The following is a 19,033-nucleotide window of genomic DNA, read 5'->3' as shown; positions in this document are numbered from 1 at the left end:
CCATTGAGAGGTTTTTTTCTATTTTGTGTTGACTTTGAATACAGAGTAACTGATATTATATCCCATCTTACAGCTTCTGTTAGAGCACTTGGAATGCCTGGTCTCAAGGCATGAGCGTTCTTTGAGGATGACTGTGGTGAAGCGGCAGGCTCAGTCTCCATCTGGTGTTTCAAGTGAAGTTGAAGTTCTAAAAGCACTGAAATCTTTGTTTGAACACCATAAAGCTTTGGATGAGAAGGTGAGGCTTCAGTTAACTGCTGGTTTTTTTATGGCATGTACCTTGTTTCAGCAAACTATTCACAAAATTAAACCAAAGCTGAGAACTTTTGTCATCATGTTTGAGCAGCTCTTTCAAGAACTTTCCAGTTTCCTTTATGAGTGATCTCCTGCAGAAGCCTTAAGCTTTGCAAAGGGATTAAAAATATATCTTAGGAACCTGATGCTTTAATAGTCCCCATGCTTGCTTGATATTCCAGCTTTTCCTATCCTGTTCTGTTCATCTACCTGATCTGTGAAATGACACATACTTCTCCAGGCCTTTTACCATATGGGAAAATACTTCTGTCCCTCTTCCCTTCAGGCAACCCCTTCCCCCGCCCCCATCCTGATACATAGGTTATTTTAGAATTCCAGATTTATAAATCTTTCATGGTAACTAATGTTAGTTAGGGATAAAATTATAGATGACATGAAATTCACTTTTTTTAAAGGATTTAAAAACCAAAACAAAATTCAACATCTGGCTCTGCATGTTGAAGGGTAAGATTGGTTCAAGGATAGAGAGACTTTTTAATACTTTCAATATGATGTTCCTGCTGAAAATGTCTACTCTAATGTGTCTTTATCCCCACTTACAAGATAATTTTTAGGGGGCAAATAGGCTGAATTTTATTAAACAATAATGTCCTAAGAAGAATGAATACATGTAATGGTTCTGTACTAATTCTGCCTTATTAGGAGAGCAATTCTAAGCAGATCTACTAAGAATTCTACACAAATCTATTCAGTAGGGCTTGCTCCAAGGAAAGTGTTATTCTTAGAGTCAAAACCACTGCTTAGTGTTTGTTTTTCCATAATTAGCTGAGATTTAGATTCCTGAAGTTTTGTGGTTCTTTTGCACCCTTTTCCTTTGCAGTAAGGATAGAGAGGCAAGGCTGAATTATCTGTGAACTGAACTTCTTGATGTTTGACACTGTAATGTGTAGGACTTTAGACCTATATGTAGTTATGAATGTCTCTAAAGTCTGTGCCACTGATTGAAATATTCTTTCATCTTCTTGTTTTCAGGTGAGAGAGCGCTTGCGGGCAGCGCTAGAGCGAGTAGCTACACTAGAAGAACAGTTGACAAGTGCCCACCAGCAGGTAAATATGGGATTTCAAATTCCAGTGTGAATTTCACAGATGCTTTTCAAAGAATATACAAATACAGCATGACTATATCCCGTAGCCTGCTTTGTATTGTAGCATTGTTTGGAATGAAGTATGATCCACTGCTGTCATCACATGGATTATTGGATATAGTCCACAGTTTTAATGAAGTAACTTCTGGGTTGTAGAGGCTGAACGTGTATGATATAGTAATCATGTTGAAACAAGGGAGGCTAGGTTTGGTCAGCGCTTAATGAGTGAGTGCTTAGGAATTCTGTGTATCCTGTGTTTATTCACAGAAGAAAGACAGGATTTGGATCTAAATAATAAGAATTCTGTTATAACAATTTATGCTTGAAATAGCTGTGTATTGTGTAGAAACATGTCCTAATACATGTAATATTTGATACAAATTTAGAGGGGATAAAATCTCCTGATGTAGTCATCTTTGACTTAGAATCAGGGTCTAGGAACCATGGTTAGGTGAATAAAATTGAATTTGAAATTGAATTAAGATAAGAGAGATGAGGCATCGTTCAGGAACGCAAATGTTTTTATGGGAATTAATATACCAAAGATGGATGGGATAAAGTTGACTATGTCTACTTGTGTAAAGATTATAGTGTACTTTTGAATCAAGCCTTTGTCATGAACCCCGATTCATGCCATCCCGACTCCATCCGTCCCTGCATATTCTCACACCTCTATGCTTCCCCCGGCCGCATCTGGCCAAGGCCATAAAGCAATAAACCTGTCCTTTGAGAACTACACTCCCTTCCTTTCCCAGCGGGAGAGGACTCCATCTGAATGTATCAATCTTACTGTAAGTGTCCTTGCGGAGACAGCCCAAAGTCTCAACGAAGTGCCAACCGCTTGATAAGATCCCTGGCCATCTGGCCGCCTGAGAACCGACTTGTTTTCGCCACCTTTCTGCTCTCCCGCCGAAAAGTCTTCTGCCCCCCGCCCCTACCTGGTGCACCCTATAACTACCCCTCTTGTTCTCCCTGTACTTTGTTATTATCAAGATCTTTGCTTAGGAAGATCTTGGCCTGCTTAAGCGTACTGTGTACTTTGCCTAATAAAGCTACTTTTGGAATTTGCAACCGGCTGTTGGATTTCGAATGCGCTTTCACCAGAGGCTCCAGAGGCTGGGCTCAGCCTGATTCCTGACAGCCTTGCTTTTTCAAAAGCTGGTTGCCGTTGTTGCCAGGAGTGCTTTATGTAATCTAGAAGCTGTCTCCCTTTCTTCACTTTGTAAAAATATCCATGTTGATCCATGATTCTGTAACCAATCCCATTCCGTGTCCAAGCAGTACTACTGTATTGAATGGAGATACCGTATATAGCATATAAGCGGACCTGCATATAAGCTGAGGCACCTAATTTTACCACAAAATCTGGGCAAATTTATTGACTCGCATATAAGCTGAGGGTGGGAAATGCTCCATCATCACAGGCTCTCCCATCCAGTATTGCCATTCTTTTTGACATTGAAAGCAATGTCCTACAAGCTGCCAGAGCAAGATCAGCTTGCAGTACAGATTTGCAAAAGGCAATGCAACAATTGGCTGGCTGGTATGTACATACCCGCGTATAAGCTGAGGAGGACTTTTTCAGTGTGAAAAAAGATGCTGATAAACTAGACTTATATGTGAGTATATAGGGAAAGTCTTAGAATGGTAGTCTCCTCTCCTTACACCAGGTTTTCTCAACATGGGGTTTCTTGATGGTCCTGAAAGGAGATACCTATTGACAAGAGATATGTCTTGGAATGGTAATCTCACTTTAAACATTTGCTGCTTTCAACTGGAGCAAAAGCAGATTGTAAAGATATTGCAGCCTGCTCGAGAAATATTTTAGACACTGTGCCATGTCATTGTGCATAATCCAGAAAAGCTAAATCCCTTCTCATAAATGGCTTTCTTTTCTTCCAACTGTATCATGATGGAAGAAGGTATATCTGTTGGCTTCTTGACCTGCTCATTGCATTCTTACATGACCTAGCCAGATAATCTGTACAGTCCCCCATAAGTCAAGCTGGATGCTTTTTTCCCAGAGTTCTTTGCATGGAGTCTTCTCCAGTAGGCAACTGTATACCTGCACGTCCGAATCGCTTTCATGTTATATACGTCTCAGTCATTACTGTAAGCTCTGATAGAATAGATGCTAGCCCTGCTATAATGGCTGCATAAATGACTGTGCTTTAAATGGCCACCCTCCACAAGTGTCCACTCAGAGCTCAGAGGTGTCTGGCAATTGTAATCAGCCCAAGCCTATACACCCTTCTCCCATCCCCCTTCATGCTGCAGTTGTCACAATGGGGCTAACCTGGTGAAAATGGAGCTCCTTTCTTAAAGTAGAAGGAGGCCCCCAGTCAAACACCCATTTTATGTAGTCCCAGATTATGGACTGAAGGCTTTCAACTGGAGCAACAGTGTGGCTGCTGCTGAGATTGATTTGGTCTGGTCAATGACTAGATGAGAGAGACCATCTGTAAAGGAAGAAAATTGAGGTATAAATAAATTGAATATTCTCTGTTTACTTTGTAAGGTGAATGTTTGAAACGTATCATTTTGTGTCCAGATCTTGTGTCCCGCCCTGCATCCTTTAAGAACAAAACTATCTTTTCTGTTATGTCATGCATTCCAAACACCTCTTACACAAAAGAGCTCTAATAACCTATTAGAGTGCCCACTTCTATATCCAGCTATTCCAAGTTCATTGTTACACTTTGGATAATTCAAAATCCAGACTGTAATAAACTTTCTTTGGTGTAATGTGCAGTGAGGGTCCATTTAAGAGAGGTTTTAGAAGCTTTAAAGACTTTGGTTGAAGTGGCAGAAGACAGACCAGGCGAGTAGCTCTCTACATCTGTCAATTTCTTTTTCTTGTTTTTCATACTTATGGAAACGTTATCCTTTCCCAAGTATATTGAAGATATATTTTGCAGATAAGTGTTCTGCAGCAAGGTCCCTCTCAGAGAGAAGCCCCTGTGGGAGAAGATGACAAAAGGACTGAGGGAAAAGAACCTGGTCAGAAGATACTTTGGAAGGTTAGTGCTGTTGAACTGTGAATAGGATTCTGCAGCTGTGAAACAGCCAAGGGGATTCCAGGAGTTTGGGAGATCTCTTTTCCTACAGATAGGATTCATATTATCCTTGCTCTATTTAAGCTTAGCATTTATATTCAAGTTCAGTAAGTGCCCAGTATTTTTTAAATACAAAGTATATATTGAAGTCAAACCCCTCATTTCCTATAGTAAAATATCCATCTCTCATAGTATCCAGTGAGCTGCACTGTGTGTTGTGTATCCCACTGAAGACAGCTCTGTTGTTGTGCCTTTACAGAGACTTCCTAATGGCTCTATACACCCAGACGATGAGTCTAGTCGATCTGTGGAACTGCAGGAACTTCTGGAGAAGCAAAACTTTGAGCTGGCACAAGCTAAAGAGCGCTTATCTGCTCTAGCTGCCACTGTTGCTGAGCTGGAAGAAGATCTGAGCACTGCCAGGAGGGACCTAATCAAATCAGAAGAAATGAGCACCAAGTACCAGAGGGACTTACGAGAGGTTAGAGAACTCAAACAGCAGAAATTATGTCACATAAATCCTGGATCCATTTAAAAACCTACTAGCTGTCACAAAGACACAGTAGCACTCTGAGCTTCTGTTTGCAGCACTGAGCAATTGCAGCAGTGGGCTGAGTATCCATCATCATATCAAAATTTCTATCATATCAAGGTACCCTTTTGTTATGAAATAGTCAGTGCTGGATTTAGCTTCTAGTAGACCAGGGATTTCCTGCACATGTTATAATTCAGGCAGAGAGTTATGTCTGCTTAATAAACAAAATTGAGTGATTTTTTTCATACTTTACACCTCCAGGCTTTGGCACAGAAAGACGATATGGAGGAAAGGATCACCACCCTGGAGAAACGCTATCTGGCGGCTCAGAGAGAAGCTACATCTATTCACGATCTCAATGACAAACTAGAGAATGAGCTTGCTAATAAAGACTCTCTTCATCGTCAGGTAATTGGCTTTGGTGCCATTGTACTTAAAATACTAGTGGCAGTTAGGCTGAAAATCCACGGGTGATGAAACCTATCTTTTTTTTTTTAATAATATTTTAATTTTTGTTATATATAAGCGCTTACAAAAAGAAAGAGAAAAAGAAACGACCGGTCAAGCAAATAATTATTGATACATATAAAGATATAGTCTGTTATTATCTTAAAGAAGAGAGAAAAAAGAAAGAAGAAAAAAAATGGCCAAGTAGTTAATGCTTATAAGGGTACAATCTATTATTTCCCCAAATAATATATAGTCAGTTCCCATCATACATCGGTCCTAACCTAAAGGTTACTGCTGCCTTTCCCAAGAAAGACCAAGTAAATGCTAGAAGTTATTATCATCTTTCTTAGGGAAATAATTGTTAATACATATGAGAGTATAATCTGTTATAAGAATATATTCTATTATTATTTTATGTGATATAAAGTCAGTCCATATATTGGCCCTGACCTGAGAGTTACTGCTGCTGTCTTGTTGATAGATATGAAAGTATAGTTTGCCATCCTCTTTTAGCATACATATTAACATACATATTCAATTCCCATCACATATTAATCCTGATCTAGACGTTATTACCATCTTTCTTAACAGAGTAATTGTTGATACATATGAGAGTATAATCTATTATAAGAATATATTCTATTATTGTCTTAGGTAGTATATATTGGCCCTTCATATATTGGCCCTGACCTAAGAGTTACTGCTGTTGTCTTTCCCACAGGAAGCCAAGAGAATGCTCCACTATTCATCACATTCTTCAGGTGGTCGCAGAAAGTGAAATTGTGTTCTTTTCCATGATGTATCTGCTTGCGGGTCTTGAAGTATTTGTATTTCTTGATCCACCACACTCAGCAGTGTCGCCTGATGGTTCCTGCATAGAGTATTTCTGGTTGCCTTTCTGTCAGGGCCAAAAAAGTCTCTTACTTGATTCTTGTTTACAGTCGCCTTTAAGTAGGCTCTGTATACTTTGTCAATCCGGATCTCTTCCTCTGGTCGCACAAAGATATCTCCTGATTGCTTCCTGCGTGTTGTTGCCTTTGAATAGACTCTGTTTAGTTTGTTGATCCAAATCACTTCCTGCTCTAAATAGACTTCCAAGTTTTCGGTGCTTTCCTTCCTTAAATCTGTTTTCCCAAGTTCTTCCAAGGTGCTTTTGATTTTTACGTCCCTAGCTCTCCCCCCTCCTGTTGATTAACTTCCCCATTGGTTCTGTCTAAGAGCTCTTTCTTAGTCTTTTGGATTTCCTTTTCCACCTTGTTGACTGCTTTCAGTATCTCTGAGTTCCCTTCGCATAACAAATGGAGAAGCTGTGCCTTAGTTAATTTTTCCATAGTTCTAGGCAGTCACAGATTATAAACAGAAAGTCTCGTGAGGTCTCGCGGGAGCTCAGGCGATCCAAAATTATCAGTTTGTTGATCTCCGTATCAAGTCAGAGTCCCCCACTGAACTCTCTCCAACAAATCTTTAAAGTCTCTCTTTTCTTTAAGCTCCCTCTTTGTTTGATTAACGAGTGTATTTAGCTGACTTGTCCCGTTCAACGAAAGGATTCCCTTGTAAATTGGTTGGGGGGGGGGGAGGAGAGCTTGTGGGGAAGAAAAAGAAAAGCCAGAAAACTCACGGTCTTTACTTTTGCAGACTCCGGCACCTGTCAGTCTGGTAAAAGATGATCTGGGAAGAATGCAGGGTCAGCTGGTCGTTTCAAGCTTAGAAAGTTATTTACGACAAGGGCGCCATCATGACCTTGAGCACATGACGCGGCGATCCGGAGAACTCAGTCTCCACTGATCTGTAGGACCCTCAGGATGCCGTTCCCGGTTCCTGGAGCGACCGGCGAGCAAGATTTGCGTATCTGCTCAGGTCTGCCAGGTGCATTTGCTCCTAACCCTCAGCATGGCTCAAGAGCTCGGCACAAACCAGGCTAGCACAGCGCCATCTTTAGTCGTTCTCCATGAAACCTATCTTTTAATGCCCATTTTCCTCCTCAGCAGAATATTCTGCTTGGCCATCTTTCTCATCCAAAATGTGAGTTCCCCCCACAAAATGGGAAGCTAGACAAGTCTTTCTCTTCATAGTATTGGACCAGCCTACTGTAGTCTATTAGTTAATACTAAGAGCTGGACAAAATTAAGTACTGTAAAGCAGTTCTGGGAATTTGCTATGGCAGACTAACATTTTGTTTGGTTCACAGAGTCTGACATGTGCAACCACAGAAGCAAGAACTCTTCCTTCAAGGAAGCATTGTAGTGGAGTGTCTAGCTGTAGTACTGTGATATTTTTTAATATTTCTACATTCCTTTGCTTATTACTTACTGCAGTGTGAAGAGAAGGCACGACATCTTCAGGAGCTTCTAGAATTGGCAGAACAGAAGCTGCAGCAGACTATACGGAAAGCAGAGACACTTCCAGAGGTGGAGGCTGAGCTGGCTCAAAGGATAGCAGCACTCACTAAGGCAAGTGCACAATCGGGAGCTGCCAGCAAAAGGTATGGGAAACAGAATTACATGGAGATGAGGAGGAAATTGGGGGAAATGGAGACTTCATCAAAGTTGTTTTCAGTGGGATAAATTTGAAATAAAAGATTGAGGACCATTTAACTTGGTTATGCTGTTGTCAGCATGTTTAAGAATTTTAGAGAATGGGAGAAGTGCTTGTAAGCTCCTCTGTGTAGGTACTACTAGGCTTACCAAGGATCATAAAGAAGCAGTAGAGCAAGATTCAGAGACGCACCACCCTTCTTCAACCTTTGTTTAAGTAAAGGTAAAGGTATCCCCTGTGCAAGCACCGAGTCATGTCTGACCCTTGGGGTGACGCCCTCTAGTGTTTTCTTGGCAGACTCAATACGGGGTGGTTTGCCAGTGCCTTCCCCACTCATTACCGTTTTACCCCCCAGCAAGCTGGGTACTCATTTTACTGAACTTGGAAGGATGGAAGGCTAAGTCAACCTTGCTGGGATCAAACTCCCAGCCTCATGGCCAGAGCTTCCAACAGCATGTTGGCTGCCTTACCAGCCTGTACCACAAGAGGCTCTTAGGGCCGTTCCGCATTCGTCCAAAATAGCACAATGGTTACTAATTGAAATCGCTACAGTTTTGCCGTTATACACAACGTCGTTGACAATCTGCAACACTCCTGAAACAGATCCGCAAAAAGCGCTTCGTTGTAGCGCTTTCAGGGAAATCCCAAAAAGTGGATTCACCCTCCGGAAAGCGCTACACTCCTGCAACCAATCTGCAACATTAGCGGGAAAGTTCTGTGCGTTACCATTGTTGCGGTTTCTGCAAAATCCCTCCCCCTGGCTCTCTCCTCTGATCTTCCGGCGAAGCGATCGCCATTTTTTTTCTCCTAGCGAGCACCGGCAAGCACCGGCAAGCCTTTGTTTACCCAGTGAGGCTTCCCCGGCTGCAGTCCCTCTGTTTAAAGTCACCAAGCACAAGCAACACAGAGGCCCGTTTGCTGGTTTATTTTCCCTTTATTTTTCACACTGTTTTCGGCCGAAAATCGTGGCCATGAGGGGGGGGGGATTTTTTTTTCACTCGGGGGGAGCGTGGCAACGATGAAACGGCAGCTCAAACACCACCTGCTAGCTGGATGGGTCTCTCCGTTGCAACGAATCAATGCATATTCGTTGCAACGGGTGTGTGTGTGTGTGTTTTTTTAACCTTCCTTAAAGGGAAAGGGGCTGTTTGGGAGCATGATAACGGCCGCCCATTGGCTGCTTGACAGCCAGGGGCGGGACACAGCTCAGCAATAGCGCTTCCTGGCTAGCGATTTTTGCTGAGACCGGAACCCTGTGGGAAACGATAGAAATGCAACTGGATTCCACTACAAAGGCAGGTATACATAATGACGAATTCCACTATTTAAAATGGCAATTTTTCGTTCCGCAAACAATTTGCAACATGGATCCCGGTGCGGAATGGCCCTTAATGTTTGTTCAGTGCAAGACTATTTTAGATTTGAGCTTAGCAAGAGTCCTCAGTCTATTCTTTGTACCTGAATTCTAGTGCAAAGCATGAAATATTCTGTTCATCCATTTTTATTTGTTTGCTGCTGACCCAAATCTTCCATAAATCCACCATGGATTTATAGTAGAGCATATTAGGCCATATCCCCAGAGTTTGTAAGCACTGCTTCCTCCTTGGAGACTGTCTTCTTTTGGACAGGCAGAAGAAAGGCATGGCAGTATTGAAGAGCGACTACGGCAGCTGGAGACTCAGTTGGAGGAGAAGAACCAAGAATTGGCAAGGGTAGGTTAATTTCCATAGAAGATTTTAGTTTTAATACATACCTTATGGTTGATTTCCATATGATTGCCTCTGGTCCTCAAGAATATCATTATATCCCAGGGTTTTTAAAAATAAATATATTTATTCACTAAATTGATTTATAAATAAAAAATAAAGATTTTTATTTAATCTTCGTGGCTGAAGTCTTTATCAATAAAATAAATAATAGAGGCAACTGGAGACAACCCTGCCCTTTTCCAATCAAAATTGCTTTTGTTAATTTTCCACTTACTAAAATATCTGCTTGCTGATTCAAATATATGCCTTGCATCCAGTTCCAGAATTCCAAGCCACTGCCCATGTTCTGAAGTACATTTAATTAAAAGGCCAAATTATATTATCAAATACTTTTCTGCATCCAAAAATAAAAACACTGCTTTCTTTTTTTTTTCTTGTTCACAAATTTGATTGCATCTATTATAAATTGTATGTTATCTTTCATGTACCTCGTTGGTACAAAGCCTTTTTTGATCAATATGAAATCAAGTATACATTTTTAAAATCTTAATGAAGAAAGGATATCAGTCTATATGACTGTGGTAATGTTGCTTCACAGCCTTCTCTATATATTAATGCTATATACACCTCTTACCATGTCAGAGATATTGTTTTGCCTTCTTTTATCTCATTCATAACTTTGTAATGGTATCATCATTAAATATTATTTAAAAATGTTTATAACACACTACTGTGAGGAGAGAGGGTATCTGAAATCTTTATTTTCCCCATTCTCCCTTAAGTATTTGAAATGAAAATATAGAAAATGAGAAATGAAGAAAATAACTTATAATCAACATTTCATAATCCTAATTTTATCACAAGAAAAATATTTAATATCTTTTATTAAGTTTCAATTTGATAAGGAAAAGAGGGAGAAGAGACCAAAAAGAAAATGGGGAAAGGGGTTAAGAAATGTAGAGAGGAAAAAAATAACCAAAGAAGATAAGAAAAAGGAAACATAAAAATTTATATCATTTATATTAATTACTAGAATAAAAGCCCATTGTAGGTGATTGAATGGGTGCTGGCATGGGGGGGGGGAGAAGGAAAGAGAGACAGGTAGAAAGAGATTAATTAATTTGGCGGGCCATGCCAGGCAGCCTCTCACCCTCCCTTCCCACTGGCTTGCAAAGATCTGGTGTGGCCCACTGAAGCCTTGATGGCCACTTATGTGGCCCTCCAAGGCTTGGGCAGGCCGTGCAAGGCAGCCCCCATGCCCTCCCTCACCCTCCCTGGGCCCCCTGCTCACCCCAGAGCTGCACCTACCTCTGCTTCCATCAGCGGCCAAGGGCAAACTGGCTGCAATCTTGCCAGATTGCCCCGGGGTGGGAGCAAGTAGGACAGTCTCTGCCCACCTTGTTGTTGTTGTTGTTGTTATGTGCGAAGTCGTGTCCGACCCATCGCGACCCCATGGACAATGATCCTCCAGGCCTTCCTGTCCTCTACCATTCCCTGGAGTCCTTTTAAGTTTGCACCTACTGCTTCAGTGACTCCATCCAGCCACCTCATTCTCTGTCGTCCCCTTCTTCTTTTGCCCTCGATCGCTCCCAGCATTAGGCTCTTCTCCAGGGAGTCCTTCCTTCTCATGAGGTGGCCAAAGTATTTGAGTTTCATCTTCAGGATCTGGCCTTCTAAAGAGCAGTCAGGGCTGATCTCCTCTAGGACTGACCGGTTTGTTCGCCTTGCAGTCCAAGGGACTCGCAAGAGTCTTCTCCCGCACCAGAGTTCAAAAGCCTCAATTCTTTGACGCTCGGCCTTCCTTATGGTCCAACTTTCGCAGCCATACATTGCAACTGGGAATACCATAGCTTTGACTAAACGCACTTTTGTTGGTAGGGTGATGTCTCTGCTTTTTAGGATGCTGTCTAGATTTGCCATAGCTTTCCTCCCTAGGAGCAAGCGTCTTTTAATTTCTTTGCTGCAGTCCCCATCTGCAGTGATCTTGGAGCCGAGGAAAATAAAATCTGTCACTATCTCCATTTCTTCCCCATCTATTTGCCAGGAATTGAGAGGGCCGGCTGCCATGATCTTTGTTTTCTTGATGTTGAGTTTCAAGCCAACTTTTGCACTCTCCTCCTTCACCCGCATCAACAGGCTCTTTAGCTCCTCTTCACTTTCTGCCATTAGAGTGGTATCATCTGCATATCTGAGGTTGTTGATATTTCTCCCTGCAATCTTGATCCCAATTTGTGACTCCTCTAATCCCGCCTTTCTCATGATGTGCTCCGCATACAAGTTAAATAGGCAAGGCGACAGTATACAGCCTTGCCGAACTCCTTTCTCAATTTTGAACCAATCCGTGATTCCATGTTCAGTTCTCACTGTTGCTTCTTGACCTGCATATAAATTTCTCAAGAGACAAATAAGATGCTCTGGTATTCCCATCTCTTTAAGAACTTGCCACAATTTGTTGTGCTCCACACAATCAAAGGCTTTAGCATAGTCAATGAAGCAGAAGTAGATGTTCTTCTGGAACTCCCTAGCTTTTTCCATGATCCAGCGTATGTTGGCAATTTGATCTCTAGTTCCTCTACCTCTTCGAAATCCTGCCTGTATTTCTGGAAGTTCTCGGTCCACATATTGCTGGAGCCTAGCTTGTAGGATTTTGAGCATAACTTTGCTAGCATGAGAAATGAGTGCAATGGTGCGGTAGTTTGAACATTCTTTGGCATTGCCCTTCTTTGGGATTGGAATGTAAACTGACCTTTTCCAATCCTGTGGCCATTGCTGAGTTTTCCAAATTTGCTGGCATATTGAGTGTAGCACTTTTACTGCATCGTCCTTTAAGATTTTGAATAGTTCAACTGGAATGCTGTCACCACCACTAGCTTTATTGTTGCTCAGACTTCCTAAGGCCCATTTGACTTCACATTCCAGGATGTCTGGCTCCAGGTCAGTAACTACCCCACTGTGGTCATCAGGGATGTTAAGCTCGCTCTTGTATAGTTCTTCTGTATAATTTTGCCACCTTTGCTTAATCTCTTCTGCTTCTGTGAGGTCCCTACCATTTTGGTCCCTTATCATACCCATCTTTGCATGAAACGTTCTCTTCATATCTCCAATTCTGCCCACCTACCCCTTGCTCAATTATTTTAACAGCACAAGGTGTTAAAGATTACAAATTATATTAAAAGAAAAACACAAAAGAAACATTCACATACATATATAATATATATCTTTAATTTGTTGGCTCTTAAGAGTCTATATTAATCTGTTGTACTTCACCCCCTAAAAATAAAAGAGTAAAAGAAGTGGGGTTTGCCTGTCAGCTGTGTTATTGTTTTCCAAAATACTGATCCTTGTATGGTTCCCATCCTCCAAGGAGGATCTGCCAAACTGCTCTTTTTTGCTGTGTTACACCAGAGCCAAAATCTTAAACCCTTTAGGCAAAACACCCTCACTGAACAGAAGAAAAAAGTGGAAAGTTATAGCCCATTTTTAAAGGATATGGTTTTGATGGCTTAAAATTGGAACAACCGATCTCTCAAAAAGGCTACTTCACACATAAAAATCAACATGGTGAATTTGTGGTACAGTCCTTTTACTCATATTCAGTTGCACTTATGAATTGTATCCAGGTTCTGAGCTGAAATGTGTATTTTCTCTCATTCTGCTCCTATGTAGAAACCTTTCTCTCCCTGCTATACAACATCCGTTTAGTCATCATTCTGTGCCTCTTTTCTTGTGCTGATATTTCTGTGATTGATAACAGTAGCAATTTAAATTAGTAGTTTTGTATCGGGGAAATAGTTGCCAGTTTGTCATTCTTGTATTCTAGAATAAACTTGTGCTCAGAAGAATGGTGGAAGTAATCTCTAATTTTCAGTGTAATTGTTTATTTATTTTTTAATAATCACAGTTTTAGCCCATTCTTCCTGCTCAGGACAGGTTACAACAGATAATTAATATTCACAGGGATCAGTTCTGCTGCTGCTATAAATTGATGCAACTGTACCAATCACAGTTTAGAGCATAGATTCTTGAATCTTTTGACACAGCAGATGAAGGGGTTGTAGCATGGTTGGTTAGTTGTGAAGACATTTCTGTGTCAAGATGGGCTGGATGCAATGAAGGATAATTTCTGGGTTTCTTTAATGATTAGAGCTATTTTTACAGCAGTCTTAAGGCAAATCTTCTTGGGGTTGCTTGACTGATCATGATTTTCCCCATAGGCCCGTCAGCGGGAGAAGATGAATGAGGAGCATAACAAGCGGTTGTCTGATACTGTGGATAGACTGCTAAGTGAGTCCAATGAGCGCCTGCAGCTTCACCTGAAAGAGCGGATGGCAGCCTTAGAAGAAAAGGTATTACTTGCCCTGTTGTGATACAATGTTCACATGGTAAAGGATAATTTTGCTGAGAAATATGACATCTGAAGCTCTGTGGATCTCCAAAGAGCCTAAAAAGTTGCTGAGACATTCAGTAGATCTATTAATTCAAGGTGCTACGGTAAATGCCCAAGGCTTAACAGTGCTACCCTTTTGTTGCTATATGGGCTAGAACAGAGGATCCTAGAGTTATCCTGAGGTTAGAAGATGTGGAATTACTTTGTTGCAATTGGCAAAACAGTTGACATGTGAATGTGTGGTCTGCCTCAGGCTATTCACCTGAATATTGGTAGAATTACACAGCATCCATAAATGTTTCTAAGTAATCTGGAGAGCATACATATCTGCTAATCCATTTAAGAATATAAAAAAGACATGTTGGATCAAGTCAATGATCCTTCCAGTCCAAAACTCTGTGTTACAGTGTGACCAAAACCCAGGTGCCATCAAGAAGTGCCTACCTTGTACTTCAGTTGAACCTTTCAAGTCTCCCCACTACAATCTCCTCCCTAGATTCTAGCAGCCATATGTGTGAATATAGACTTAAATAGCTCAGCAAAAATTAATAATTCACATGATTTATCAGCTGTCTCCAACCTATGATTAATAGTCAGACTTGGCATACAGAGAGTGGTACAGCAGACAATTCTGATTAGAGCTTGTAAAGCACCCACTTGGCTGCAGTGATGACATTGAACAGTCCTCATCACTTCAAGGTCTTCCCATAGTTGTGGAATGGTCTTAAGAGGATTATGTTATGAGCAAGCTTCACAATATACGTATGATCGAAGAAACCCTTTGAGGCTTCTGAATGGGAGTCTTAATGCATTGTAAAAGACTGCCATTAATTGTTCCAGCTCTCTTGGAATCTGTTCTGTTACAACAGTTAAAGTCTCATCTGGACATAAATAGAATGACACCATAGTGTCAGACACTAGGTGAGGACTGCTAGATAGAAATCTTTTGGAGAAAGACAGGGACTTCTCCTCAGGACATTCTTGACAAAGCACTTTTCAGGTGTGGGATGCAAGTGCATTGCCATCCCATGTTGGTGCTTAGCCCACAGTATCCCCTAACCCGATTTTGTTACACTTCCAGTTTAGGGCCAGCATAGTAAGCACAGAGGTGAGATGAGAAGTTGGAATGCCTTCTATTATTCTAGTTCCTATGTGATTAGGGGCGGGCACTTTTAGTGCAGGGAAAGCAGAAGCAGCTTCCATGCAATTGTGCCATCAGAAGTAGAGCTATCAGATTGGGCTCATCGGCTTCATGAATCCCAGAACAAATGCTCTATAACAGTGAGCTTCTGATCCAGGGAAACCAGGTTTTCTTTGCATGAACTCAGTGCCACTTATAACAAAATATTCCTCTCCAGAATGCTGATGGACCATTGCTTCTTGTATTACATCAGTTTTGTCAGTGCTGAATAATAATAGGATTTTATAAGCCTTACATCGAGGTGTAAATTATTTTATGTGTGTTTAAGGAAAGATGTTCTGGTCTAATTGTTGTCTACTTTGGAAACAGTTCTCCTCTAACATTGTCCAGTTTATTTTTATTTATTTATTGTATTTCTATACCACCCTCCCTTCAGGCTCAGGGTGGTTTACATATAACAAAGAGGAAGTACATATAACAAAAAAAAAAAAGAACAGCATAATTCATACATTTGTTAAACAATAGTGACAGTGGTTTTAACTGGTGATAAGTGTGTATAACATCTAATTAACTTGCTAACTATGCAACAATGATTCCATGGGTAGACTGGTGCAGAATTCAGTATCTGGATAGGGGTTTTCTGCAAGCCCAGTAGATACCATTGTTTTGGTCAGCCTCAACCAAATGCCTTGGTGGAAGAGCTCCATTTTGCAGGTCTTGCAGAACTTTGGAAGTTCAGGCAGGACCCTGATCTCTTCAGGAAGCTCATTCCACCAGGTGGGGGAAAGAACAGAGAAAGCTCTGGCTCTGATTGAGATCCAATGTGCTTCTTTGGGACCAGGGATCACCAGTCCAGTGGAGCGTAGGGTTCTTTGGGGATTGTAGACAGTGAGCTGGTTTCTCAGGTACACTGGGCCCAGACCGTGTATGGCCAAAACCTTGATAACCAAAACCTTAGGTTTGATACGGAATACAATTAGGAGCCAGTGCAGTTGCTAGAATTTTGACAGGAAGAATTTTGCTCAGCTCTGGCAGTGGCAACTTTTAGTGACCTTTGCAGCTTTCCCCATACCATTTGTCTTTAATAATACTGATCAAAAAATTGGTATTAAAGACTGAAAGCATTTCACATACACTGTATTAATTCAATCATTTATTTATAATTTTTGTCCTGCTTTCTCTGTCATGCTCAGATCAGGTCATAGAGCCTTTACATAGAAACAGTACAGATTTTTAGAACAGCCTTGCAAGATAGATCAGTATTATTTATTAGCTCAATGGGTTTTTGTAAAGATTATTGATCTTTTATCGTAGCAGATATAATTCCCAATGGTAAACTAAGCTCCTCTAACATTTTCTGGCATCATCACTGGAGACCCGAACAACTATTCTAGAAGGGGCACTACTGTGAAGATTTCTTTGTCACTAACTCCCACTGTTCCCTTGCACAGAATTATACTGTTTAGTGGAGGATGGCTATGTGAATAAGAGCTTTGCCCAGTAGCACTTCAAATTAGTTGTCTGATGGATAGACATGGTATGTTAATTGCTAACATTGTCCCCAAAGTCAGCCTATGGCCAAGTACAAGTGTGATGAATGTTGCCTGTGCCAGTCATGCCATGCTGTTCTAGGAATATCTCCTGCCTTTTCTGATATGTATGCTTTCAATGTGGCCTTTCCAAGGGTTTTTCTGAGTTTGAATTACATGGTCTCCCCACCACTAACTTTGTAATTACTCATCTTTGCTTTTCAAGAACACATTGTTACAAGAACTGGAAAATACCCAAAAACAGATTGAGGAGCAGCAACATGACAAGGTAAACATCATTCCAGGTCACATTGCAAAGACTGTTAGGCATGCTTGTCTGCTAATGTGGATTTTTTTATGCTTTGATAAAAGCACTGGCATTGCAAGATTGGAAGATGATTGTATTATTATCATCAATAATTCCATCACTGACTGTTTTAGGTTTCTGTAAACTGCTATGCATCCCTGCTGGCTCCTCAATTATGATGAAGAAAGTCCAATCTTAAACTGCATTATCCTGTTAACAGTGTGATCACACTGAGCCTGTGGTAGTCCTGTAATACCCACTGCATATTTAATATAATTGTAACAGGAATGGCATCTGGACTGTGTCAGAAAAAATGTGAATAACTGGTCCAGTCTAGTGGCTGAGATGATTGGATGTATTATTTAAAGGCCAAGTTTGCCAAGCAGTGTTGGTGATATTTTGGCTTTTATTATTTCACTTTTTACTGACAGTCTTTAAAAGCGGCTGGACAGATATTTATCCTGAATGCTTTAGGCTGATCCTGCATGGAGCAGGGGATTGGACTAGATGGCCTGTATGGCCCCTTCCAACTCTATGATTCTATTTATCTTCTGTTGAACCAGAGTACGTAGTATAATCAATTCTCACTGAACTACCTATAGTGACCATGAATATTCAAGTGGGGAACTCCATCATTAGCAATAGGAAAGATTTGGAACATTTTTGTGTGTGTATTATGTGCTGTTAATAACTAACTTACAGCGACTCCAAAGGATTTTCAAAACAAGAAATGAACAGAGGTGCTTTCTTATTCCCTCCTTGAATAGCAACCCCAGAATTCCATAAAGGTCACCCATCCAATAACTAACTAGGGCTGACTATTATCGCTTCAGAAATCTGACTAGATAAGGTGGTCTGGGCCTTCCAGATAAGGACCTAGAAGATGAAGGTTTTTATAACCCATTTTTCTCTACCTTAAGTAGTCTCAAAGTAGCATGCAATCACATTCCCTTCCTCTCCCCTCAACAGGCACCTTGTGAGGTAGATGGTGCTGAAAAAGTTCTGAGATAACTATAACTGGCCTAAGGCCACTGAGCAGGCTACATGTGGAGGAGGTGGAGATCCTGTTCTCCAAATCAGAGATCATTAGCTCTCATTTTTATACAATAAACTCTAGATTAAACTTTCTCAGCCAGGGTTTCTTGATGGCCCAGGAAGGATTTCCTGAATGGGTAGGAATTATAAATTTTAAATATATTTTTAAATATGTTAAACATTTATTGGGTGATATGACATATATGGTTATGTTGACCTGCCCCCCCCCCCATAGCCAGTGAAGGGCCTGGGAAGGGGAGGGGCCTCAGGTGAGTGTGCACACAGCTATGCTTTCCAACCATATTCTGCATGGGGTTTCTTGAAGCCTGAAGAATGTTTCAGGGGTTTCTCAACTAGGGTTGTGCACAGCAGTCTGGATCTGGACCGCTTCAGCTTTGGCCGCCTCAGCCTGCGTCGGCCTTGGCTGAAGCCACCTCGGACTGCTTCGCCTCGGCCAAAGCGGCTAAAGCACTTCGGCCAAGGTGCCAAAGGAGAAAGATGGCACAGCATGGTGGGGTGGATGGGGTGGTGGGAGACAGCTGCACCAGCATGGCAGTGCACCATGGGGGGCGCACTGGAGCTCATCCAGGCTGAGCCTGAGGGAGGTCAGTCCCGCCATGACAGCCGCTCCGAAACAGCTGCCTTGTCCCCAAGGCGGTCTAAGTAGGCCACTCCACCTCCGGGAGAGGGCAGTTCGGACCGCCCTGAATTGATCTGTTGCCGGAGTGGCCCTGATCCGGCACCAAAACAGCTGCTTCAAGTCAGAGCACACAAGGGTAACAACGTTAAGAAAGGCTGCTTGAGGTTGTTATTCATTTTCCTTTGGGAGCTATGCTTCTGTTTCATATACTTTTTGAGTGCTCAAATTTCACAATATTTTATTGGAGGTCAGATAAGATCCTTCCTTCCCTAATCCTTCCTCACCTGTCGCAGACTCATATTGGATAAT

General features: G+C 41.4%; 1 protein-coding gene across 10 annotated transcripts in view; it reads left to right on the top strand.

The window, feature by feature from the left end:
- The window catches only part of PPFIA4 (PPFI scaffold protein A4), a 146,379-nt gene that overhangs the window by 74,496 nt on the left and 52,850 nt on the right, over positions 1 to 19,033 (top strand). For all 10 annotated transcript variants that reach the window (XM_077335126.1, XM_077335121.1, XM_077335123.1 and 7 more), the window contains 9 exons: positions 74 to 238; positions 1,288 to 1,362; positions 4,319 to 4,420; positions 4,716 to 4,937; positions 5,253 to 5,399; positions 7,757 to 7,895; positions 9,609 to 9,688; positions 13,900 to 14,031; positions 16,969 to 17,031. In XM_077335126.1, the coding sequence (XP_077191241.1) occupies positions 74 to 238; positions 1,288 to 1,362; positions 4,319 to 4,420; positions 4,716 to 4,937; positions 5,253 to 5,399; positions 7,757 to 7,895; positions 9,609 to 9,688; positions 13,900 to 14,031; positions 16,969 to 17,031 (1,125 nt within the window). The remainder of the gene's footprint in view (positions 1 to 73; positions 239 to 1,287; positions 1,363 to 4,318; positions 4,421 to 4,715; positions 4,938 to 5,252; positions 5,400 to 7,756; positions 7,896 to 9,608; positions 9,689 to 13,899; positions 14,032 to 16,968; positions 17,032 to 19,033) is intronic.

The sequence above is a fragment of the Paroedura picta genome, chromosome 4 (assembly GCF_049243985.1).
Source record: "Paroedura picta isolate Pp20150507F chromosome 4, Ppicta_v3.0, whole genome shotgun sequence".
NCBI lineage: Eukaryota > Metazoa > Chordata > Lepidosauria > Squamata > Gekkonidae > Paroedura > Paroedura picta.
This window is presented reverse-complemented; position numbering and strand designations above follow the sequence as displayed.